Here is a 23,958-nt window from a genome sequence, read left to right on the forward strand (position 1 = left end):
ACGTCCCTGGTTTCCCTCACCGCAAATTGGGTCCCCGCAACCCCCGCATCCCCGGGCGCGCGGCCGGCGCAGACCAGGTGAGTGCGCGCGTCGTGAGGACCACTGGCACACCCTAACGCGCCGCCCCGCCTCCGAGCATCACGGATTGGTTGTGCACGGGCTGGCCGCGGCCGATTGGCTCGGGCCACGCGGCCGCCGGTCCCGTTTCACGGTGGGTAGCACCGCAGCTCGGATGCTGCTCGGTCCCGCGGCGGCGGCCAGGGGAGCGTGAGCAGCCGGGAGGGGCGGGCGGGGGAGCGCTTCGAGGAGCCGCTCCCACCGCCCACCCCGACCGCGGCCCGAGCAGCCCGGGCGTCGCGACCAAATCCCGTAGCCCCGGCAGCGGACAAAGGGCCATGCGGGGCTGCAGGCGCTGAGCGCAGCAGGGTGGGCCGGGGGATGTGGGACGGTGCAGGCGGGGCCGGGGGGCCGCAGCGACGCCCCTGAGTGTGGCGCCGCGATGCCGTGGTTCCCGGTGAAGAAGGTCCGCAAGCAGATGAAGCTGCTGCTGCTGTTGCTGCTGCTCACCTGCGCCGCGTGGCTCACGTACGTGCACCGGAGCCTGGTGCGCCCGGGTCGCGCGCTGCGCCAGCGGCTGGGCTACGGGCGAGGTACGCGAGGGCTTGAGGGCCCGGGCCTCCAAGGCGCGGGGATCTGACTGCCCAGAGCCCACCGCTGTCTTGCTCATCCCAGCTCCGCTATATTGGGGGAGGGGTCGCGGCTCTGTTCGGCGGGACTCCCAGTGACGTCAGCAGTAACGCCGGGGACCCACTTGGGGCGCATCCCTAACCTTTTCGGACCCTGGAATCTGGCTTTGATCCAGTGTTGATAGAGTTAACGGTGGGCTCTTGCAGGCACCCGTACCCTTAGCCAAGAGGCCTGCCAGGCCGTTGCCTACTTAGCAGGGCCTCAGTTTCCTTGTCTACTGGGGGAAGGGGGCGGTAAGGGTAGCGTTGAGGGATCCAGCTGCCTAGAGTGACCAAAACAGTTGGAAATCCTGGCTACACCTGTGACTGGACTGAACCGCCTGTGTGCTAGGGACCAATGCTAACTCGAGTAAATGCTTGTAGTCTACACATTTAAGAGTCGGTAGGGGAAGCACAAAGCAGCTCAGGCCTGGCGAGCCTTGTGGGCTAGAAGCAGGGGAGAACCTATGGAGTTGGTGGCCATTGACCCAGACTTTGGTGGAAAAGCTCCAGAGCAGGGTGGGTATCAATGACAGCTAGGTAGAAAAAGACCAGGGACTGGATCTGAGAAGTCCAACCAAGCTGGATATAGCCCAGCCAGGCTGGCTCTGACCCTTGTGAAGGCGGCTGTTGAGCTGAGGCAGGGAGCAAGTATCTCCCCTCTGAGAGATCAGAGCAGTACACTGACTTATGACATCCTGGTCCACCCCACCTGATGGATCCGGAAACTCCCTGTTCAGCCCTGCTCCTATTCTATCTGCAGAAGGCCCTCTGCCTCCTCAAGTGCCTGGACACCTGTTTCCATCCATCTTCCGCCAGATCCCGAGCCAAGGCTCTGAGACCCATCCCAGCCCCAAAGAAAGTCTGTGGGACATCCCAATCCATGTACCTTATAACTGTGACAGCTTCAAGATATCTTGGCACAAAACTCTATCCCTAAGAGAAGCCTCGCCTCAGCTGTGAGCTAATAGGTCTGGACCCAGAGCTGACCTAGTACCCAATAAACCCAGCCCCCATCAGCTCCCCTTGTGGGTTTCTCAACAGCCATAGGCCTCCCTTCCTCCTGGCTGACTTACTGAGCAATTTGATTCTGACTGAGACCAACCAGGAAGAGGTGAAGACAGGGAGCCCCACCGCTCAAGGTTGGATCATTAGGGCATCTGGCTTTGACTCCTCCTAGATGGGTAGGATCTGTTCTGGATCCTGGAGATTAGTGATGCCCAGTGGCACAGCTAGAAGCAGCCTGGGCCGCACAGAAGGGGCCCCAGCCGTACATACTTTACTCTCGACTGAAGTCCCATCTCCTGTCTGGTCACCTGGGATCCCAGGCACTGCAAGGCTTATGAGAAGCTGTGTGTGCTTACAGTTTTCCTGACGGTATAGTCCATCTTCAGTGCAGGCAGCATTCAGTGGGTGTCCAACAGCCTATGCTTCCAGATTTCTCCAAGTGGGGTTGGGGCAGAAGCCTGATGCACACTGTCTGTGCCGAGGCTTAGCTGCTGCAAGATAGTGATGGTAGCCTGGGCTGAGACCCTACTACAGGGTTCCCAATGTACTCCAGATGCCTACACTTAGCTCAATAGGCTGTGGTATCCAGGCCAGGCTCTGCGAATTTGACCATGCAAGTCTTGGTTGCTTACTTCCTGGCTGGTCAGGATAGGATCTAGAATGTGAGCAAGCGAGAGGTACCAGAGAGATTTCAAGGGAAGAGCACACAGGCAGCCCCTCACCTCGAGATAGTTCAGTCCCGTTTGGTATCAGCCGTACCTATACAAGAGCCTGGCTTCTGAGATCTGCACTGAGGCGCCGATGTGGATGCAAAGCATGGTTTGAAACAGGAAGGATTCCTGGATCCGGTGTCTCTCCCTGGGAGCACCAGGAGGGACAGGACTGGGATAAAGTGAATCCTCCTGCCTTTGAAGACTCAAATCCAGAAGAGTGGACACCCACCAATGTAGTGGGCATGCAGCTTAGGGAGAAGGTCCAGGAAGTGGGACAAAACAAGGTACAGGGGTGGTCTTCCCCAAACTGGAAGGGCAGTTGTAGACATGTCTTCGCATAGATCTGGGGAGAGTCAGGAGGCAAGTACCTTAGCACATGGGAAGGGCACTGAAGGTGCTAGGCCATCTGCAGTTCTTCCCAAGGCAAAGCCATTTGGAGGATCACTAGATTGGGGTGAGTGTGTATATAGTCCTGGGACTGGAGAAGAACTGGTGAAGGAATCTTGCTTTGTCTACCCACCCACGGTGGGTTCTGGAAGGGCCCCAGATTGAATGAGCAGGAGTGCAGGAGCTTCAGCAATTCTTCCTGCTGCTACCACTCCAACTGACCCCAGCCATAAAGATGCTGACCTTAGAATCTGGGACCTGACACACTTCCCATACTGTCTGCAGATGGTGAGAAGCTGACTGGGGTGACAGACGGCAGGGGTGTCCGAGCGGTATCATCCACGCAGAGGGTGGAGGACTCCAGTGAAAGTCATGAAGAGGAGCAGGTGGTAAGCAGCGGCCAGAAAAGGCTGTGCACAAGAGGCCACTCCTCTTTTGGATGGGTTGTATGTAAGTGTTAGCATCCCAGCCTGGATGCTGTGCCTGGTTAGTGGTGGCTGATCTGCTTGTGCTGTACCTCCTGTCAATGCATCCTATCTGCCTGGGCACACTGGCTGAGGGTGTCTGTGGAGAGTACTTAGGTGATGTGCAAAAGGGGGACCATGACGTTCTGCTTTGCTGTGTGTCCCTAGATGGACTGTGCAGTAGTGCTACTTCCTGCCTTTAGAACTCTGACATGGCTACCCTTTCCTGCAGCCTGAGGGGCGGGTCCCAAACATGCTGTTTCGTGGAGGAGCTAGGAAGCCGCCACCACTGAACCTCACCCACCAGACACCTCCATGGAGGGAAGAAGTGAGCTCTATTGGGCTGGGTTGGGCTGGGAAGGGAAGGGAAGGGAAGGGAAGGGGGTGAAGCAGGCTGTATAACAGCTAAAGTCCCCTCTGGCCCCTAGTTCAAGGGACAGGTGAACCTGCACGTATTTGAGGACTGGTGTGGGGGTGCTGTGGGCCACTTGAGAAGGAACCTGCACTTCCCACTGTTTCCTCATGTGAGTACCTCAGGGAAGGATGGGTGGGCACAGTGGGCACGGCGTGCAGGGAGCAGCGGGTCAATGGTTGTTGCTCTGCTGGCAGACTCGCACTACTGTGACAAAGTTAGCCGTGTCCCCTAAGTGGAAGAACTATGGACTCCGGATTTTCGGCTTCATCCACCCAGCCAGAGACGGTGAGTAGGTTGGGGGTATGCCAGGGGCAAGGTGTCTTGAACAGTCCAGTTTCCTGAACCTCTGTCCCGTCGACTAGGAGACATCCAGTTCTCCGTGGCTTCGGATGACAACTCTGAGTTCTGGCTGAGCTTGGATGAGAGCCCAGCGGCTGCCCAGCTTGTAGCCTTTGTAGGCAAGGTAGGTTCTGCCCTCTTGCCCTAGCTCCTCTATCGGCACCACATCTAACTTCAGCGGGTCTCCTGCAACCTCTTGAAAATACAGACCAAATGTCTCAGCTGCCCACAAGGAAAATGTGATCCCTCCTCTGCCCTGCTTGTTTCACCCCTAGACTGGCTCTGAGTGGACAGCGCCTGGAGAATTCACCAAGTTCAGTTCCCAGGTGTCTAAGCCACGACGGTGAGTAGCTGAGGATGCATTATCAAATGTGCGCGTTTGTGTTGGCACGTGAGGGAGGCTGGGTATCGCCCTTGCCCGTATTACACAAGTATCATCCTCCTGAGGGACCAACCATCCCAGAGGGATGTGAGATTCTTTCCCCAGTCTCCAGGCTCTTAATCTGTCTGGTGGGAGACAACCCCGACTCCTTATTTCCACAGGCTCATGGCCTCCCGGAGATACTACTTTGAACTGCTTCACAAGCAAGATGACAAGGGCTCAGACCATGTGGAAGTGGGTGTGAGTGTGACCTGCCCTCTGGAGGAGCTCCAAAGACCATAGCTCTCCTCCCATCCACTTCCCATGTCCTTATTGAACAGGCACTGTAGGTTGGTCCATAGCCCAAAGGGATTTCTAGCCTAGCAGTTGTTCCCGGGCGTGGGCCAAGGTCAGGAGGGCACGTTGTACCTGCTGGCTGCTAGAGGGACTGCACTGACAAGTGGCCCTTCACCAGGACACGTGGGGGAGAAAGTGTACAGCAGGAAGCGTAGCATGTAAATTCTATATCTGGAGAACTGGCCCCATTTTCTAGCATCTTCTGAGATGCCAAGAATCTGGTAACCAGATCAGGCTAGACCCGCAATGCTGTACTGAGCGGCTCAGACTGTCTGAGAGCGGGGCAGTGAGGTTTGCATCCCAGGAAGCCCCCTGGCCTCTGGAACAAGGGGAGGCTGAGAGATAGAGCCTCGGAAAGTGTGCTGTTATCTTCTTATTGCCATGACTGTCCCTGTAACAGAGTACTTGACGAGAACAGATTAAGGAAGAGTTTGTTTTGGCTCACAGTTTGAGGGTTCAGTCCATCATGGGAGGGGGTCCTGGCAGCAGGCACCTTGAGGTAGCTGGTGACATCACATCTGCAGTCTGGAACAGAGAGATTCATGCTGGTGCTCAGCTCACTTTCTCCTTTCTATTCAGTTTTGGACCACAGTCCATGGAGTGGTACTGCCCACATTTTAGGGTAGGTCTTCCCCCCCCCAGTTAACCTCACCTAGACAATCCCTCACAGACATGCCCAGAGGTGTGCCTCCAGTGATTCTAGATGCTGTCAGGTTGAAAATCAGGATCAGCCATCACAGGGAAGAAAGGCAGGGAGCTGGGAGGTAGGAGAAGGGTTCCACAGCAGGACGAAAGAGCCTGGAGGATGAGGTACAGGGACTATGGTAGGAATGGGGGCTCTTTCTCAGCCTCCATGCCATAGGATATTACATGCCACCCCAACTCAGTAGAGTGGAGACGGGGTTTTGATGGTCCTAGGGAAGCAGAAGTCTTGGTACCCTTAGGACAAGCTAGCAACAGAAGTGCAGAGTGAGTCCCCCAGGAGCCCTAGGTTAACAGAGGTGGAAAGAACACATCTGCCAGGAGACTCGGGAGCTGGGGCATGGGGAGCCCATCCGGTGGCAGGTCCTAGGTCTGGGACCTCAGGAAGGCAACATGCAAAACCAGAGGAAAAATGGAGTCATAAGTTAAGGAGGGGATGAAGCTGGATGGGGTCTGGATCTGCCCCTTGAACCCTTCAACTTTGTGGGGCGTCTGTCAGGTGCCTCTCCCTTAAGCCCCTCCCTCCCTCTCTACCCACCAAGCTTCTTCCATCCTTTGAGGATTTCACTCTAGTCCCTCACCCCTGAACTAAGGAAGGCCACCTACCACGACCCAACCTCTTTCCTATCCCCACACCCCCAGTGGCGAGCTTTCCTGCCTGGTCTGAAGTTCGAGATCATTGGCTCGGCTCACATTTCCCTGTACACAGGTGCGGGCTGGGTCCTTCCTCAGGGGAATGGCTGGGTTCTGCTGGGCTCAGCATGGGGATGGTGAAGGGTAGGCTGAAGCTCCAGACGTCCTTCTGCTCTCAGATGAGTCATCGCTGAAGATGGACCACGTGACCCATGTGCCTCAGTCTCCAGCCAGCCATGTAGGGGGATACCCACCAAACAAGGAATCCAGCGCCGACATGCTGCAGCCAGACCCCCGGGACACCTTCTTCCTCAGTAAGAGGAGGCTCCAGGAGAGGGTGAGGATGGAGTGCGGTAAGGCCAGGCCACCAAGTGATGTCCCCCCCCTTTTTTTTTAAATAGCTCCTCGGATGGAACCTCTGAGCCTAGAGAATGTACTGGAGCCTTGTGCCTATGCGCCTACCTACGTCCTCAAGGATTTTCCCATAGCCCGTTACCAAGGACTACAGTTTGTAAGTATCCAGTGAGAGAGGCTTCCTAAAGAGACGGTTTCCCCAAGCCCTACCCCTAAGCTCTCAGTTCTGCTTGTAGGTGTACCTGTCCTTCATCTATCCCAACGACCACACCCGTCTCACTCACATGGAGACAGACAACAAGTGCTTCTACCGCGAGTCCCCGCTCTACCTGGAAAGGTGGGTTGGGGGTGGGGTATTGTCCTATCAGAAGTGAGGAGAAGGAGCCTCCGTGAAGAAGGCCTTTGATGCCCTTTCTCCTTCAGGTTTGGGTTCTATAAATACATGAAGATGGACAAGGAGGAAGGAGAGGAAGATGAGGAAGAAGTTCAGCGTAGAGCCTTCCTCTTCCTCAACCCCGATGGTGAGTGCCCCGTTCCTGCTGCCCTCCCAGCCCTTCTGCCAGATTCTCCACTTACCAGACACTCTCTGCAGACTTCCTGGATGATGAGGACGAGCAGGGACTGTTAGACAGTCTAGAGCCCACTGATGTGTCCCCACGACAGAGCCACAAGACACCCACCCCGACGACCTCCGCTGGGACTACAGCCACCCCTACCCCACCTACGACCAGTCCGCTGGATGAGCAGACCCCCAGACACTCCCGGGCACTGAACTGGGCCCCACGCCCCCTGCCCCTCTTCTTAGGGAGAGCTCCACCTCCCCGAACTGTGGAGAAGTCTCCCTCAAAGGTGTACGTGACCAGAGTGCGGCCTGGACAGCGGTCTTCCCCGAAGGCGCTGAGAGACTCACCTTGGCCACCCTTCCCTGGCGTCTTCCTGCGCCCCAAGCCTCTGCCCCGAGTGCAGCTGCGGGTGCCCCCACACCCACCGCGGACCCAGGGCTATAGGACCAGTGGCTCCAAGGTCACAGAACTAAAGCCCCCAGTCAGGGCACAGACCACCCAGAGAGGCCAGGAGGGCCAAGTGCATGGACAGGGACTCACGGTACCCACAGTGGACTTGAACTCCTCCGTGGAAACACAGCCTGTGACCTCCTTCATGAGTTTGTCTCAGGTGTCTAGGCCACAGCTGCCTGGAGAGGTTAAAGAAGGGGAGGATGATGGGGCCCCTGGTGATGAGGCCACATCAGAAGACAGTGAGGAAGAGGAGGAGCAGGCCGCTGGGCGGCCGCCGCTGGGTCACTGGCGCGAGGATGCCATCGACTGGCAGCGCACATTCAGTGTGGGCGCCATGGACTTCGAGCTGCTGCGCTCTGACTGGAACGACCTGCGCTGCAACGTGTCCGGGAACCTGCAGCTTCCCGAGGCTGAGGCCGTGGATGTGGTGGCTCAGTACATGGAGCGACTCAATGCGCGCCATGGCGGGTACGGGGCAGGTTGCGAGAGGGCATGGTGTTCCCTGCGGGAATCCCAGACCTTTCTTGGCTCTCAGCGGTTCTCTGATCCCCCTTTCCCTGTCCAGTGATGAGGGTCTTACCCAGGTTGAAGGGCTCTCTGGAGCCCCACTCCAGACTGGCTTCATATCCCTTTACTGCTAAGCACCAAGTCCGTCGTCTTGGACCGAAACTCTAAGATGAACTGCCAGGGTTAGCCAGGCCATGAGAGAGCCTTTTTAGGGACAAGAGACACTGAAGGGCCAAGCTCAGGACTGCCAAACCTCTCCTTGTAGAGTTTTGAAGGGTCTAGGGGACTATGTCTAACTCAAGGGGGAGAGCCCAGGACCCCTGTTACTGATCCCCCTTGACCTGTTAGGTCTTAGGATTCCAAGTTGTTTCTACCCCGTTTTGAGGGAGCTTAAGGCCATAATTTTTCTTTGAGGGAGTTCTCACGAGAGTCTGTTCTGTACAGTGTCAGCCTTTAGGAAAGGTAGAACCTTCTGTGGACCTGGATGAATACAGGGTCATCAAGACAAAGTGTCCAGCTGATGGGTAGAAGGAGCCAGGCTCACCAGGAAGTTTTGAACAGGGCAGGGGTTGTCCTGCTGTGTAGGACAGTGAGGAGGTGGCCTAAGACCCTCCACCATTGGTTCAAAGATTTCCCGAAAGCAGCCTGTGGGGACAGACTGTCCACCCTGAGTGGTCAAGGCATGACCTCACTTTTGCACGTCTGGGTCCTAGGGTGTGGTAGCCCCAAGGAGTAACCTAGCGTGTTTGGTTGTGGGGGCAGAGGTTCCTGTGTTGGGTGCGGTTGAGTCACAGGCAGTCTGGGCCCATCTGAAGTCACGCTGGCTGATGGGTTCCTGTAGAACCACTGGCTGTCGCCAGAAGATAGGAACAGAATGAATGAATAGCCTGAGGCCTGAGAATAATTGCCTGAGACAAAATGGAGGGGCCTGCGGGAGGTGGGGCCGGGTCAGGGAGGACCGACATCCTCCTCCTGGGGGCTCTGTAGGAGGCTACCCACAGCAGAAGAGTATTGAAACAGCAAAGAAACTCAGGCATAGTAAATCATCTGGGAGAACCTGACAATCCTGGGCTCACAGCACGGTCCTAGTGTACCCTTCCCTACTCCTTTCTGCTGCTGGGGGGGTGGGGGAGACGTGTGAGATGTGGGAAGGTCAACCACCTGTGTCCGGGAACTACCGAGTGGGTTACAGGTGCTATTTAGTCCGAGGAGCGTGGTTGCGTGGTTCTTGGGGGTGAAGTGGGACGTGGGGGGATTTAAGTGGAATTACGGTCTTTGGCTAATCAGCCCTGCCTCGCAGGCGCTTCTCGCTTCTGCGCATCGTGAACGTGGAGAAGCGCCGTGACTCCGCACGAGGAAGCCGCTTCCTCCTGGAATTGGAATTGCAAGAGCGCGGAGGCGGCCGCCAGCGCCTATCAGAATATGTCTTCCTGCGATTGCCTGGAGCACGCATTGGGGACGAGGATGGAGAAAGTCCTGAGCCCCCTCCTGCCGCCTCGACCCAACCAGACAGTCGCCCAGAGCTCTGCCGGCCATTGCATCTGGCTTGGCGACAGGATGTCATGGTTCACTTCATTGTGCCAGGTATGTGCGCTTCGAGAGGGGAGGGGGGAGGCTAACGCCATGGGCATGGGTGACTGAAGGGGATCTTCCAAATGGGAAACCATGCTGTCCAGTCATGCTAGCTCAGTGGCACCCCCCTCTTTCAGTAAAGAATCAGGCTCGCTGGGTAGTGCAGTTCCTGTCTGATATGACCGCGCTGCATGTGCACACGGGGGACTCGCACTTCAATATCATCCTAGTGGACTTTGAGAGCGAGGACATGGATGTGGAGCGGGCCTTGCGTGCAGCTAAGCTACCTCGGTAATGACAGTTACCACCAGCACCTAGTGAGGTCAAAGATCTTTCCTCTTGTGAGAGGTGGGTTGTCCTGATACCATCTACCCTTGATTCCTGTGATTCCTTCATTTCCCCAGGTACCAGTACCTGAGACGAACTGGAAACTTCGAACGCTCTGCAGGCTTGCAAACTGGAGTGGATGCAGTGGAGGTCTGTGGGCCAGTCAAGGGCTTAGGGGAGAGGAATGAGGGTGCTGAGCTCACCTTGGGGAGGTGGGCAGGGCTCAGACCTCCCAACCTACAGGACCCCAGCAGCATCGTTTTCCTCTGTGACCTGCACATCCACTTCCCACCTAACATCCTGGACAGCATACGCAAGCACTGTGTGGAGGGCAAGCTGGCCTTCGCCCCTGTGGTCATGCGTCTGGGCTGTGGGAGTTCACCGTGGGACCCACACGGTAAGGACCTTCGTGTTCCCCAGGAACTCCAGTTTCTTAAAACCACCAGGGCAAAAATCCAAACCTAACCTCCCGGGTAAGCCTAGGACCCTAGCAATACCTCATAGGACCCAGAAGTGAAGGGTCATAAGACCCTTTCCTCTGTGGACTTAGGAGTTTGTCGGTTATGATCAAATACCAACCCCTCTAAAGAGTCTCCAAAATGAGGAGGCTTCTTGGAATTCCTCCCAAGGTCCTTGAGTCCTCCTAGGGGAGAGAATGTTAAGGACCACTGCCTGATGGTCACCCTCCCCACCTCAAGGTTACTGGGAAGTGAACGGATTCGGCCTCTTCGGGATCTTTAAGTCAGACTTTGACCGGGTAGGAGGCATGAACACTGAGGAGTTCCGTGACCAATGGGGAGGCGAGGACTGGGAACTTCTGGACAGGTGACTGCCCTCCCCTATCTCACACTGAGACCTCTCCTCTTCCTCCAATGCTAAACTGACCCTGACAGGATCACAAAACCCTTCCACCTGCCCCACTCCCAAGAACCCTTCTCACCTCTGGGCTTCTCCAGTCTCAGGGCAGCCCTGAGCCCCAGCAGAGAACCTGGGCTCTGACATTGCCACCCACCCATCCCAGGGTCCTGCAGGCAGGGCTGGAGGTGGAGAGGCTTCGACTACGGCACTTCTACCACCACTACCACTCAAAGCGGGGCATGTGGGCCACACGCAGCCGCAAAGGGGCCCGCACACAGCGATCCTGAAGACCCGGCAGCCCTCGCGTCACTGGGCTCTGAGGCAGCAGCTAGACGCTGCACCCTGTGCCTGATTCAGGCTCTGCCACCACCTGTGCTGGCCCCTCAACGCCTCCTCCGTGACTCCGGATAGGCAGCCTTCATGGCAGGGCTGGTACCTTGGTCCCCATACTCCCTGATGATTTCTGTGAAATTTTCCGTAGCAATGACATTGTTTTCAGAATTTACAAGAGTTCTGTCTGTTCTGTTTTTTATTCAGAATGAAATGAAATATTTTTTTTAGTTCTGACTTGTTCTCTGTGACTCTTCTCTTGTGAGGCAGAGCCCTGGTTACTGGAGCGGCTGTGGGCAATGCATCCTCCCCTCCCACACCCACTTCCTGCCTTTAGCTTCTGTGTTTCCACCTGGTTTCTGTGGAGTCTGGCTGCTCAGAACAGACATTGCATGAGACCTTCCCACACAGGAACTGTCGCTGAACCAGCATATGCGGAGACACCAAGTCTCTAGCATGACCTTTATCTGTCACTCCACAGGGGAGGACCCATACAACCAGAGCAGACACGCCAAAGCCCCCAGTTACCCACATTGCCTTCTCTATGTCTGGTTCAGATGAAGTGCCCCTACTTACAGATGTTTTACAAGAAAAGCATTGGATTTAAGAATATGTGTTCTAGGGGCTGAAGAGATGGCTCAGTGGCTAAGAACACTCGCTGCTCTTGCAGAGGACTTGGGGTTAGTTTCCAGCACCCACATGGTGTCTCACAATTAAACCTAACCCTGGTCCCAGGGATCCAACACCCTATTGATAGGTCACCAGGAACACACACATATGTGTAAGCAAGACACTCATCATATGTGTGTGTGTATGTGTGTGTATTAAACCTTAAAAAAAATTAAAATTGCTACAAGCCAGACGTGGTGGCATACACCTTTAATCCCAGCATTTGGGAGAAAGACTGTAATATCTCTGTGGCCCAAATACATAATGAGACCCTATCTCAGAAAATAAAGAAGAAGGCGGCATGCTACCAGGCCTGGCAGGATGAATCAGCAGCTGAATCTGATGACCCGAGGAACCACATAATAGAACTAACCTCCTACAAGTTGTCCTCTGGCCTCCATAGGCATGCCATTGCACACAAATACATATAAAAAAAAATACTGCAAGTTAAAGAAAAGAACCTCTTTTGAAAAAAAAATAACGTGGGCTCTGCTGGAGAGCTGGCTCGGCAAATCTGCTCTTGCAGAAGCTAGAATTCAGTTCCCAGCTTGCATGGTGCCTCCCAACCGTCCAGGACTCCAGTTCCAAGGGATCCAACACCCTCTTCTGATCTCCGCACACACCAGACCTGTACACACGTGGTACAATACATGCACACTCATGAGCACATGCACACAAAATGTGAGCTGGAAAGACAGCTCAGCACTTAGGCACCGCTGCTCTTCCAGAGAACCTGAGTTAGAACCTGGCGTTCATATCAGGCAGTTCAAAAAATTGCCTGTAACTTTCAGATCCAGGGGACCCAACGTTCTCCTCTGGTCTCTGTGAACACCGGCACACAGATGGCATACACACATTCGCATAAATAAAAATTAAAACAACACAACAGAAACCAAACCGATGTGGTGATGCATGCAGGCAAGCCCCATCACTCAGGAGGCTAAGCAGGAAGGTTTCAAGTTTGAGGCCAACATTGACTATTTAGCAAGACTGTGTCAAAGTGGGGTGGAGAATACCAAAAAAAGAAACATCGTTGGCCCAGTGGCAGTGGTGGCACACACCTTTAATCCCAGCACTCGGGAGGCAGAGGCAGGTGGATCTCTTGTGAGTTCAAGGCCAGCCTGGTCTACAGAGCAAGTTCCTGGACAGCCAAGGCTACACTGAGAAACACCATCTCAAGGAAAGAAAGAAAGAAAGAAAGAAAGAAAGAAAGAAAGAAAGAAAGAAAGAAAGAAAGAAAGAAAGAAAGAAAGGAAGAAAGAAAGAGAAAAGGGGAAAGCCATAAGTAAAAGGGAGGTGAAGCAGATTAAGCTATTAATTTTACAAGTCTGTGCCAGCAGGCTGTTCTCTCTCTCTCTCTCTCTCTCTCTCTCTCTCTCTCTCTCTCTCTCTCTGTCCTGCCCAACCAGGGTCTCTCTACATAGCCCTGACTGACTGTCCTGATTCTTACAATGTAGGCCAGGCTGACCTCTAACTCAGGAAGAGCTACCTGTCTCTGCCTCCCAGTGCTGGGACCAAAGGTGTGAGCCACCTTGCCCTGATATGTTAAGGTGTTTTCAGTGAGCACCAGCCAGAAGGCAGGACTCCTCCCTGGAGGACTTACATCCTAGCACAGTAGTGGGTGGTGCTGTTGGGTGCTGCACCAAACAGACACGCTAGTACAGTGTCTGACATCACCGTGTCAGTTAAAGGCAAGTGCTGTAAGGAATAAGGCCAGAAAAGAAAGTAGCGCATCTGAGCCGTACTGCATTTGTGGTAGGCAGGACGAGCAATCCTGCAAAGGCCTTCCTGGCCCTCTGGGGACAGGGAGAACAAGCAAATATTTGAGGAAAATTTAGAAAATTGATGATGAAAACAATGGAAATAGAAATTATGGCTGGCACTTAGGTAGAAAAATGTAAAAAGTTAAATAAGATCTTTGCAGAAATAAAAGCCACTTTAGTATTTGGGATCTAACTGAGTGCTAGAATGTTTCACTGGCATACAAAAATCCCTGAAATTTATCCCCAGAACCCGCACAAAACTATCAATTAAAAAAGAAAGGAAGAGGGCTGGAGAGATGGCTCAGAGGTTAAGAGCACTGGTTGCTCTTCCAGAGGTCCTGAGTTCAAGTCCCAGCAACCACGTGGTGGCTCACAACCATCTGTAATGAGATCTGGCGCCCTCTTCTGGCATGTGGGCATACATGGAGGCAGAATGTTGTATACATAATAAACAATCAAACAAATAAATAAAATCGTAAAAAAAAAAATGGAAGAACAGCTGGGCAGTGATGGCACACGTCTTTGATCCCAGCACTCGGGAGGTAGAGACAGGCAGATCTGTGTGAGTTCAAGGCCAGCCTGGTCTACAGAGTTTCAGGACAGCCAGAACGGTGACACAGAGAAACCTCATCCCGAAAAACCAAAATAAGTAAGAAAGAAAGAACAAACGAACATCATACAGAATGAAATGCTAAATAACACAGATAAACAACCAGACATAGTAGCACACAGTTGTAATTCCAGGATTTAGGAGGCTGACGCAGGAGGATGACCACAAGTTAGAAGCCAGCCTGGTCTACAGAGTTTCAGGACAGCCAGAACGGTGACACAGAGAAACCTCATCCCGAAAAACCAAAATAAGTAAGAAAGAAAGAACAAACGAACATCATACAGAATGAAATGCTAAATAACACAGATAAACAACCAGACATAGTAGCACACAGTTGTAATTCCAGGATTTAGGAGGCTGACGCAGGAGGATGACCACAAGTTAGAAGCCAGCCTGGTCTACAGAGTGAGTTCTAGCCAACTAGAACTCTATAATAAGATCCTGCCTCAAACAGGCTGGGTGGTGGTAGCGCACGCCTTTAATCCCAGCACTCAGGAGGCAGAGGCAGGCGGACTCTGTGAGTTCGAGGCCAGCCTAGTTCCAGGACAAGCTTCAAAAACTTCAGTGAAACCCTGTCTCACAAAACCAAAAGAAGGAGAAGGAGAAGAGGAGGAGGAGGAGGAGGAGGAGGAGGAGGAGGAGAAAAAAGAAAGAAAGAAGAAAGAAAACGACAAAAGTGGCCCAGGAAAAGACAGTAGTTGACAAAGCACAAATAGGGAAACCACAACCACGCAAGGTGACAGAGATAAAACAAATGAAAACTTCCCCAAAGTAAATAAAGACCAGAGTCAAAGGAACCCTGAGTGTTGAGTACATATGCAAATGAAGCGGCTGGATTTCCAAGGAGACCTCCACAGCAAAAGGCAGGGTGGTGGAAGGCTCTGCTAACCTGGGAGGTAGCCACTGTGGAACTCAGCAAGATCTCTGATAATCCTATCTAGAAGAGAGGGCCTCGAGTGGTTGGGCATGGTACTGCATGCCTTTAGTCCCAGCACTCTGGAGACAGGCAGGTGGATCTTGCTTGGTCTACATAGTAAGACCAGAACAGCCAGGGTGTGTAAAGAGACCCTGTCTCAAAGTGAGTCACAGGTGAGCACTAGGGCTAGCCAAGAGCTCCATAGAAGCAGTAGCCTCAGGAGGGGACTCACAGAACCAGAGAAGCAGCCTTCAAGACAGGCTAAAACCCCACCACTAAGAGAAACAGACCGTCCCCTTGGAGGAAGTGTCCAGGAAGTGGCCCAGACAGAGATGACTATCAACAAATCTAACAAGACCCCATTTTGTCAGTAAGCCACACCCTGATCGCCCCCGTTCTGCTGCTACTCAAAGTTGGAAATGTCTCTAGATGCTGCATGTGATGGGACATGTCTTTATTCCCATCTTTAAAGAAGCAGAGGCAGGAAAATTTCTGTGAGTCCAAAGCCAGCCTGGTCTACATAGAGAGTTAGTTCTAGGCCAGCCAGAGCTACACAGAGAAACCCTGAAACAGATTCTGACTTGCTGTACCATTTATGCACTTTATGGAAACTCATTTAATCTTATGGGGCCCAGGTTTCACCATCTATAAGTGGAGGTAGTCATAGCTCCACTCTCCTGGAGTTTTTGTGAGACTGAGGGCAGAGTATGAACTAAGAATTCATCACCCTGCCTGGTGCATCATCATTCAGCGGCCAGCATGAGCCACACTCTAGGGACAACTCACTGCCATGCGGCAGTTCTTCCCATCACCACACCCTCTGCAGGATGCTACCTGCATCTTTTCTCTCCGAATTCCTTCCCTGCAAAGGCTAACTGCACACACACAGAGAAACAGACACACACTCGTGCACACACTCGCACATGCATGCACACATATGTGCACAAGCACAGGACCTGCCATTTTTTACCTTACTACCGTACTGATGTCTTTGGTACTTTGCTCTGCCACAGACTGCGCTGCTGTCATCGCTGCAAGGCCAGGAGTCCTGGGTGTCACACGAGCCTCTCCCAGAAGTGCCTGGTGCACAGGCTAAGGTGAACTTGAACAATGAATGGATTCATGTGGATGGACTGACAGGCAGGTGGACATGTTCCCGCACGTGTTGGTGACCTGGACTGGAACTCCTCAGCTAACTTCCACCCTCGGGGCGTAAGTCTGAGATTGGAGCATGGGCAGTGATGATGAAACCAGCATGGCCATGGGCCCAGGATGGGATAGGGGAGCATAATGTCTGGGAAGGCATAGAGTGCCATCCATGGGGCAAGTCTGGGTAGGCTTTGTGAAAGAGGCAGTCTTTGGGCAGGCATGATGACCTCAGACTTCTGGACACCACCAGCACAAGGATGTGCACCACTGGTCTCAGCTCAGGTTCCTGCACCCGGCTAGTTCATCAACTCATACCAAAGCAGTGTTAGCATGCCCTCACCCTGCCCCTCGGGCTTCATGAGCACCAGGAACCTCCTTAACCTGTCTGTGCCCCAGCATACTCATGACATTTGCGTCTGGAAGATCCTGCTGTTACAATCCCAACACTTAGTAAGCCAATCCCTCGCCCTTGTACTATCCACAGTCTCCCAGCCCATACGCTCACCGGCTCACCCAGTATCCCTCCCCCAGCTCTTTCCTCAAGTGCAAAATTCTCCCACTCCTCCTCCACTTAGGAACTTCCCCCGCCCCGCTTACGATTTTCACTCTTCTCTGAGAGGTAACAGCCACTGGGAGAGTGGCAGAAAGGTGACAGCCCATCCTCTGTCTTCATAAGCACTCTTCATGAGCCTGAGTTCAAGGTTCGAGGCCTGATTATAGCAGAAATGCAACCATCCATCTCTATGCGCCCTGAGTAAACTTACTTTCTGTATCAGTCCACCTCCTCCTGGAAGCCCCGCTGCATCCTCCCCATCCTCTCTCCAAGAAAAGGAAGAGGGACACTCACAGCTGAGGGGACACTGGACACAGGGGTCAAATACAGATCTACACATGGGGCTGAGAGAGGAACAGTTTCCCTGAACATTACTGATCCCCGAAGCCAGATAGCCATTAAAGGAAGTACCCAGATTCCAAGATTTTTAGGGACACTGAGCCCTAAAAAGGTGGATACAGCTCTTAGTCCCCACATCCTTAAGGAGGCCCATCATAACTGGGGTACCTACAGCACTCCGCCAAGTGGACCCCCAAAGCCGACTCTGGCCATTCTTGCTCACCAGGTACCTTCTTATCTGGCTACAGCCACACCTAAGCCCCCTGCAGCCGCGTGTAATTATGGCCCTCTGCTTAGCACTCTCCTGGAACCCTCTGTCCCCTCTGCCCCCCAGCCTGGCTGCTGTAGGGCTCTGGGTGGACCTAGCACATACAGGGCGGGCCTCTTCAGATCAGGCGTGTGCCTCCAGGCCTCAAGGCGCCGCACAAACTTGTCTCCCAGGATTTTTCCACACGAAACACGTCTCCCAGGGAAGCAACCGGTCTGATGAGATGGGCGTGCAACGTTCCCACCCCACCCTCGGGTGCCCCCACGGTACCATCTCCAAACAGAAGCTGTTGCCCACAGGAGCTGGGCCCTGATGGAGCCCACCACAGAATCTCGGACCCGGATGGAGCCCAGGAGGAGTTGTCCTACATCGGTGACCTCCAGAATGAGCCAAGGGGCCAGTGGGATCCAGACCAGAAGCAAGGTAGGTTGCCCAGCCCTGGCCTCCACCCATGACCGGTAGACCCAAGCCAGACTCTATCCTGGAGGGGCTTCACCTTCCACGCTATCTCCCCAGCAACCTTTGACTCCCACCCTCCATCCCTTCCTACTCACCCTGGCTTTGCCCCTGATGCTATTTTCTCTGAACACTTCCCACTTCCAGGCTTCTGCTCCTAGTCACTCCGTGAAAGCAAATGTCTTTAAGGGGCCAGGACTCAAGGCTGAGTGCCCGGTGTGGGAGAGAGAGCCCAGACTGAGCCCAGGGACTAGGTTCTAGAAAAGACAGAGCCTTAGGAAACAGTCGCAGGAGTGCTTTTGGGAAGCACACGGGGCATGCAGAGGCAGCTTGTCCCTCTACTCCAGCTCCCAGCTTTTTCCTTTAACCCCCCAATCGGCCTGGATGCCAAGCCTAACTCACAAGCTGGTCTACCTGGCAGGGGTGCTTGTGAGACCTTCTAGGGACAAGCGCTGATGCCCCTCATTTCCAGCCCTCCCATTTTCTCTAGTCCAGCCCTCCCCCCAGCCTCCTGGCCCCCCAGCCTGGCAGGTGCTGACATGAGCCTAGGCCCCTCTGAGTCAACCCCTTAGGGCGGCTCCGCCTGCCTGCCCTGACTCATTTGTTGGGAACGGGCCTCCCACCCCAGGCCTGGGGGGCAGAAGCTGGGGAGAGGTGCCAGAGAGGGCCAGGCAGCCCTTCTGAAGACTCTGTAGAGGTGGAGTCTAAGTGCGTTTCTAGGTTTGCAGGTCACGAGGTGGACATTTGTCTACCTCACTGGTCAGTCTTACTGAGTTGTCAGGGTCATCATGGGGCTGCTTTTGCCCTTAAAACCCAGCACTCAAGTTCTTTATCCTTACCAGGACTCTATAAACATGAAACTCTCTCTGGATGCCAACCCTGCCTGGACCTCACCAAGCCCAGTCCCAGATGTCTTGGAGGCTGCCTGGTCTTTGATGCTACAGAGCTCCCAACCCCCAGGCTGGGACACCCCTTCTCATATGGCTTGGAGTGACAGGCCCCTACAGGCTCCGTGTCCTACTCTCGTACTTAGAGCGCTGGCACCCACGGGGCTTGGTCTGGGCTTGGAAGGCTGAGAGCAAGTAGAACCCAAGTCACTGTGGCCCCGTTCTGGGATAGGACAAGAGAGAAGGCCGGGCCGTGACTCGAGGACGCGCTGGGCCTGTTCTTCCGCCCAAATTCCACCTTAAGCAGGCAGAGGCCCCTCCCTCCCACCTGGCCCAGGTGTCCCCGCCCCCAGCCAAGCTCTGGGCTGGGCGGGCGTCTGTCTAAGAGAGCCAGCCAGGAAGAGACTTCTGGAACCGGGCCTTGAGGGACAAGACCGGGAAGAGGCCCAGGACAGGTGGGGTGGCTAGTCGCCCCTGTCACTATGCAGGAGGGTAACTTCCTGCTGTCTGCTCTGCAGCCTGAGGCTGGTGTTTGCTCCCTGGCGCTGCCCTCGGACCTGCAGCTGGATCGCCGGGGTGCTGAGGGGCCGGAGGCTGATAGGCTTCGAGCTGCCCGAGTCCAGGAGCAAGTCCGAGCCCGCCTCCTGCAGTTGGGCCAGCAGTCGCGGCACAATGGGTCTACTGAGCTTGATGGCGCCGTCGAGACCGCCAGAGGTAGGCCAACTGGGGCATGGGAGGCAAGAGAGGGGTGATGAAGGGGGTAGTGGTGACAGTGGCAGGTACAGGTGGCTAGGGCAGCGGTGGCGGTGCCAGGGGCAGAGGCCATACAAGCTCGGGGTTCAGGCCTTGACTCACCTCACTGAGGCCTGCTCTGAGTCACCGCCCCGCCCCAGCAGGCATGGGGAGCAGCCTGGGTGGGGCATCCGTCCTCCCCAGCCAGGACAGGGGTCCCATGGCTGGGCCCACCCACCCCCCTAAGTTGGGAAGACAACGAGGAAGACAACAACACCTGTTGGCAACCCCTCCCATCACCACAGAACACGGGCTCTCTCGAGGTCTCAGATAGAGGGGCCGAGGTGCTAACTAGACGGGATTGAGGAGAACAGTAGTATGAGAGACCGATAATCCTGGACAGAGCCCTGGATAGAGCCCAGGTCTGTCTGGAGCAGGGGCTCCCTGAGGAATTACAGAACTGGGCCTACCAGGAGTGACCCAGATACTCTTTGTGAGAACAGCCTGTAGGGTTCTCTTCAGGGGCTCGCGTTCTCTCTCTCTCTCTCTCTCTCTCTCTCTCTCTCTCTCTCTCTCTGTGTGTGTGTGTGTGTGTGTGTGTGTGTGTGTTAGAAGGTCACTCAGACATGCTGGGCTCAAGGCAGTCAGTCATTTCAAAAACTCATTCATTTCCCTACCTGCCAGGCTACAACAGCAGGAATTAAATTTAGACATTACGATGAACCTCTGTTCAGAGGTCCAGACCTCAGTTCACAGTGGTCCACATGATGTATGGCCTCTAGCTACTAGCCAGAGGGAGAGGGCTGTCTGGCAGAAGGACTGGTCAGGAATTGGGGTGCTGCCTGAAATCTTTCTGAGTAGAAGCCTTACTGGGAGCCAAGTCGATGCCCAGGGGTCATGGGGTGGGGGAGGACACAGGGAGGGGTTAATTATCACCTGGCTACCCCGCCAATTAGGGGGAGGAGGATAGTAATTTGGGGGTGGGCGTAAGGTCCCCAGGCTGGGGTGTGCCCCCTAGGCTGGCCCTCACTAGCGTCAAAGGGTTAACAGCCCCTGCCTAGAAGCCTCATTAACCTGGGTGGGTCTGGGGAACACCAGACTGTCCACCCCCTGGGAAGGGTTGGGAGGAGTGAAGGCCCCTTCCCCATACCCGTACTATAGTAGTGGCTCTGCTCAGGGAGCCCTTCCCTAAAGCAGAAGACCCAGGCAGAGGCTGATCCACCTGAGGCCTGCCTACTGTCACCAGCAGCTCTCGGGATGTTTCCTGGATGGTCTTGTGTCTGCCTCTTGCCTCTGCACCCACTCTCTCTCTTCAGCCAGTTACCCATTTCTGTCCACCTATGTAATCCTCCTTCACTGCCCTCTCTCCCTCCAAACCGATTCGTTCACCTACATATCGTGCCAAGCTTCTGACCGCCTTCCCCACCCACTCATCACTTTCCCGTCCACTGACCATGGAGCTGGGCTGCCGCCCGGCCCTCAACTAATATACGGCCGGATAGGGTGGGTGTGGTCCCTGCCTCAGGCTCTACCAGGTGGCTTTCCCACTGTCCGTCAGAGCAGATGGACCCAGAGAGACTGCATCCTTGGCCTGTACAGTGTCACTACCCTGTGACTGTCGTACAGATGAAGTCTGGACACAGGAGGAGCTCAATGGAGGTCACTGTGGGTTGGGACAGGCTGGGCCAGCTTCCTGGAGGGAGCCAGATGCTGTGCTCTGGCGGGAACTGGACAGCTGACGGAGACCCTGGTGCATTCTCCAGGCAGGCCAGAGGTCAACAGGATGAATTGTCTGACCTCCTTTGAGAGAAGGAACTTTGGAGTTCTAGGGAAAGGGGGCCTACCAGGACAGATTAGGTGAAACCAAACTGCAGCCATGGCAGAGCCATGGGCAAAGCATTAGCCCCAAAGCCCACCTGGCCTCCCTGCTCTGGGCCTGATGTCAGTCTCAGGGTTGTGGTCAGAGACCCCTAGCAGAAGACAGAAGAAAAGCCAACACTTTGCTCTCTGTCATAGTCAGGCTGTCACTGTCCCTGTCCACAGGCATGCCCAGGGGCCAATACCACACTATGCAGGCTGGCTTCAGCTCCCGATCCCAGGGCCTGAGCGGGGACAAGACCTCGGTGAGTCAGGGAGTCAACTCTGAGTTCACACTGAGGGGGAGGCTCCACAGGGGAGGCTGGGAGCTCTGGATCAGAAGGGGGGCACCAGGTATACCCCAGATATGCCTTCACTGTGCCCTCCCCTCCTGTAGACCTTCCGGCCCATCGCCAAGCCGGCCTACAGCCCAGCCTCCTGGTCCTCCCGCTCAGCCGTGGACCTGAGCTGCAGTCGGAGGCTGAGCTCTGCTCACAATGGGGGCAGTGCCTTTGGGGCTGTGGGATATGGGGGTGTCCAGCCCACTCCACCTATGCCCACCCGGCCAGTGTCCTTCCATGAACGAGGTGGGGCAGCCAGCAGAGCCGACTATGACACGTTATCCCTGCGCTCACTGAGGCTGGGGCCTGGGGGCCTGGACGACCGCTACAGCGTGGTATCTGAGCAACTGGAACCTGCAGCCGCCTCCACCTACAGGGCCTATGCTTATGAGCGCCAGGCCAGCTCTGGCTCTAGCCGGGCAGGAGGCCTGGACTGGTCAGAGGCCACTGAGGGTCCACCCAGCCGGACCATCCGTGCCCCCGCCATGCGAACTCTGCAGAGATTTCAGAGCAGCCACCGAAGCCGTGGGGGTAGCGGGTCAGTGTCAGGTACTGGCCTGGAGCCCGTGGCCCGAGCCCCATCTGTGCGCAGTCTCAGTCTTAGCCTGGCTGACTCAGGCCACCTGCCAGACGTACGTGGACTGGACAGCTACACAGGCCATCGCACGCTACAGAGGCTCAGCAGTGGGTGAGGAGCCGGGCTTGAAGTAGGGAAGGGATCGAACCACACAGTCCTAAGGTCCGCCTGACCACTGACTAACTCCTGGTTCTACAGCTTTGACGACATTGACCTGCCCTCAGCAGTCAAGTACCTCATGGCCTCAGACCCCAACCTGCAGGTGCTGGGAGCAGCTTACATCCAGCACAGGTGCTACAGTGATGCAGCGGCCAAGAAGCAGGTGACATATCCCACTGACTGTCCCCTATTATCTCTTGATGAGTGCCCCACTGGCTCTGGATGCCCTCAATGACTGTTCTTACCAGCCCCCAACCCTCCCTGACCTCTGGTCCTTGGCTGTCCTTGCTGATCACTGGACTGTCTGGACAAACCTCCTCTCCATATCCTCAGCAGAGAATGGGCGGTCATGTCCTGTTTGTGTTACCTGCATCATCTATATACACCTACATACATATACCTGTGGCACATACATATACATCATCGCCGCCATATACTTAAGATTACCTCCATATATGCACAGCTCTGCATACGCCTGTAGCGTATATAGTCACCATTTCCATCACGTGCACCACAAAATACATTTTCACATGTTATGTACAAACTTGCATATATATCACCTGTACCATCTGAATGACTTACACACATACGCACTTATTTCCATGCATGTGGACATGTCTGCACGCATTTTTCAGTCTGCATATGCCCACATACATCTGTATATATGTGCCACAGGCTCGCAGCCTTCAGGCGGTGCCTAGACTGGTGAAGCTCTTTAACCACGCCAACCAAGAGGTGCAACGCCACGCCACGGGTGCCATGCGCAACCTCATTTATGACAATGCAGACAACAAGCTGGCGCTGGTAGAAGAGAACGGCATTTTTGAGCTGCTGCGGACACTTCGAGAGCAGGATGATGAGCTACGCAAGAATGTGACAGGTACCCTGGTCCCTCCAGCCTCTTCATTCCGTCCCCATCGTCTGCCCTCTCTCCTGTCCTGTCCCTGCTGCTCCTCTCTCCCTTCCTTATTCTCAACAGCCTGTCTTTATCTTATGCCTTCCCATACTGAATTTGGGGGAGAGCTTTGTTTGAGTTTTTTGTTGTTTCTCTTATTTATTAGTACTGTGTGTATCTGCATGCATGCCACAAGCATATATGTAGAGGTCAGAGGTCACAACTTTGGCAGTCAGTTCTCTCCTTCAACCATGGCTTCTGGGAAATCAAGTCAAGTAACTGGGCTTGATCAGAATGCTCCTCTACCTCCTGAGCCACTCTGCCAGCCCATTTACTTATTTATTGAGACAGGAACTCACTATGTAGCCCACTACATGGTAGGTACGATGTAGACTAGGCTAGTCTTAAGTTCATAGAACTATGCCTGCCTCTGCCTCCTGAGTGCTGAGGTATATGCCATTGTGCCTGGCTTATTTTACTATTTTTTAAAAGATTTGTTTATTTTTAATGTATATGAAGTTCTTGCCTGCATGTATGTATGTATGTTCATTTACCATATGCACCATTTACCGGGTGTCAGAAGAGGGCAGTGGATTCCCTGAAACTAGAGTCACAGTTATTAAAAGCCATGTGGGTGGTGGGAAACAAATCTGTGTCCGCTACAAGAGCAGCAAATATTCTTGTCCACTAAGCCATTTCTCCGTCCCCTGATTACATAT

At 54.5% G+C, this 23,958-nt stretch overlaps 2 protein-coding genes across 3 annotated transcripts in view; both read left to right on the plus strand.

Moving 5' to 3' along the window:
* Positions 1-233: 233 nt before the first annotated feature.
* On the plus strand, positions 234-11,209 carry B4galnt4 (beta-1,4-N-acetyl-galactosaminyltransferase 4). The gene is made up of 20 exons (XM_050136976.1): positions 234-650; positions 3,119-3,222; positions 3,530-3,625; positions 3,726-3,821; positions 3,907-3,997; positions 4,075-4,175; positions 4,327-4,394; positions 4,595-4,673; positions 6,114-6,180; positions 6,284-6,418; positions 6,506-6,615; positions 6,695-6,795; positions 6,882-6,979; positions 7,051-7,942; positions 9,282-9,565; positions 9,691-9,844; positions 9,958-10,030; positions 10,124-10,277; positions 10,579-10,705; positions 10,902-11,209. The coding sequence occupies exons 1-20, from the start codon at positions 500-502 to the stop codon at positions 11,023-11,025; spliced, it is 3,105 nt and encodes a 1,034-aa protein (XP_049992933.1). The 5' UTR covers positions 234-499; the 3' UTR covers positions 11,026-11,209.
* A 7,828-nt stretch (positions 11,210-19,037) lies between these two features.
* Pkp3 (plakophilin 3) overlaps positions 19,038-23,958 on the plus strand; it is a 9,569-nt gene continuing 4,648 nt past the window's right edge. Inside the window, exons 1-5 of one of the 2 annotated variants that reach the window (XM_050136977.1) lie at positions 19,038-19,392; positions 21,454-21,533; positions 21,665-22,296; positions 22,384-22,507; positions 23,020-23,224. In XM_050136977.1, the coding sequence (XP_049992934.1) occupies positions 19,161-19,392; positions 21,454-21,533; positions 21,665-22,296; positions 22,384-22,507; positions 23,020-23,224 (1,273 nt within the window). In that variant the 5' untranslated portion in view covers positions 19,038-19,160. The remainder of the gene's footprint in view (positions 19,393-21,453; positions 21,534-21,664; positions 22,297-22,383; positions 22,508-23,019; positions 23,225-23,958) is intronic. The other variant, XM_050136978.1, reaches the window with a different exon arrangement.

Source organism: Alexandromys fortis, unplaced genomic scaffold, assembly GCF_014885135.2.
Source record: "Alexandromys fortis isolate MF-2015 unplaced genomic scaffold, M_Fortis_MF-2015_v1.1 scaffold_3, whole genome shotgun sequence".
Classification (NCBI taxonomy): Eukaryota; Metazoa; Chordata; class Mammalia; order Rodentia; family Cricetidae; genus Alexandromys; species Alexandromys fortis.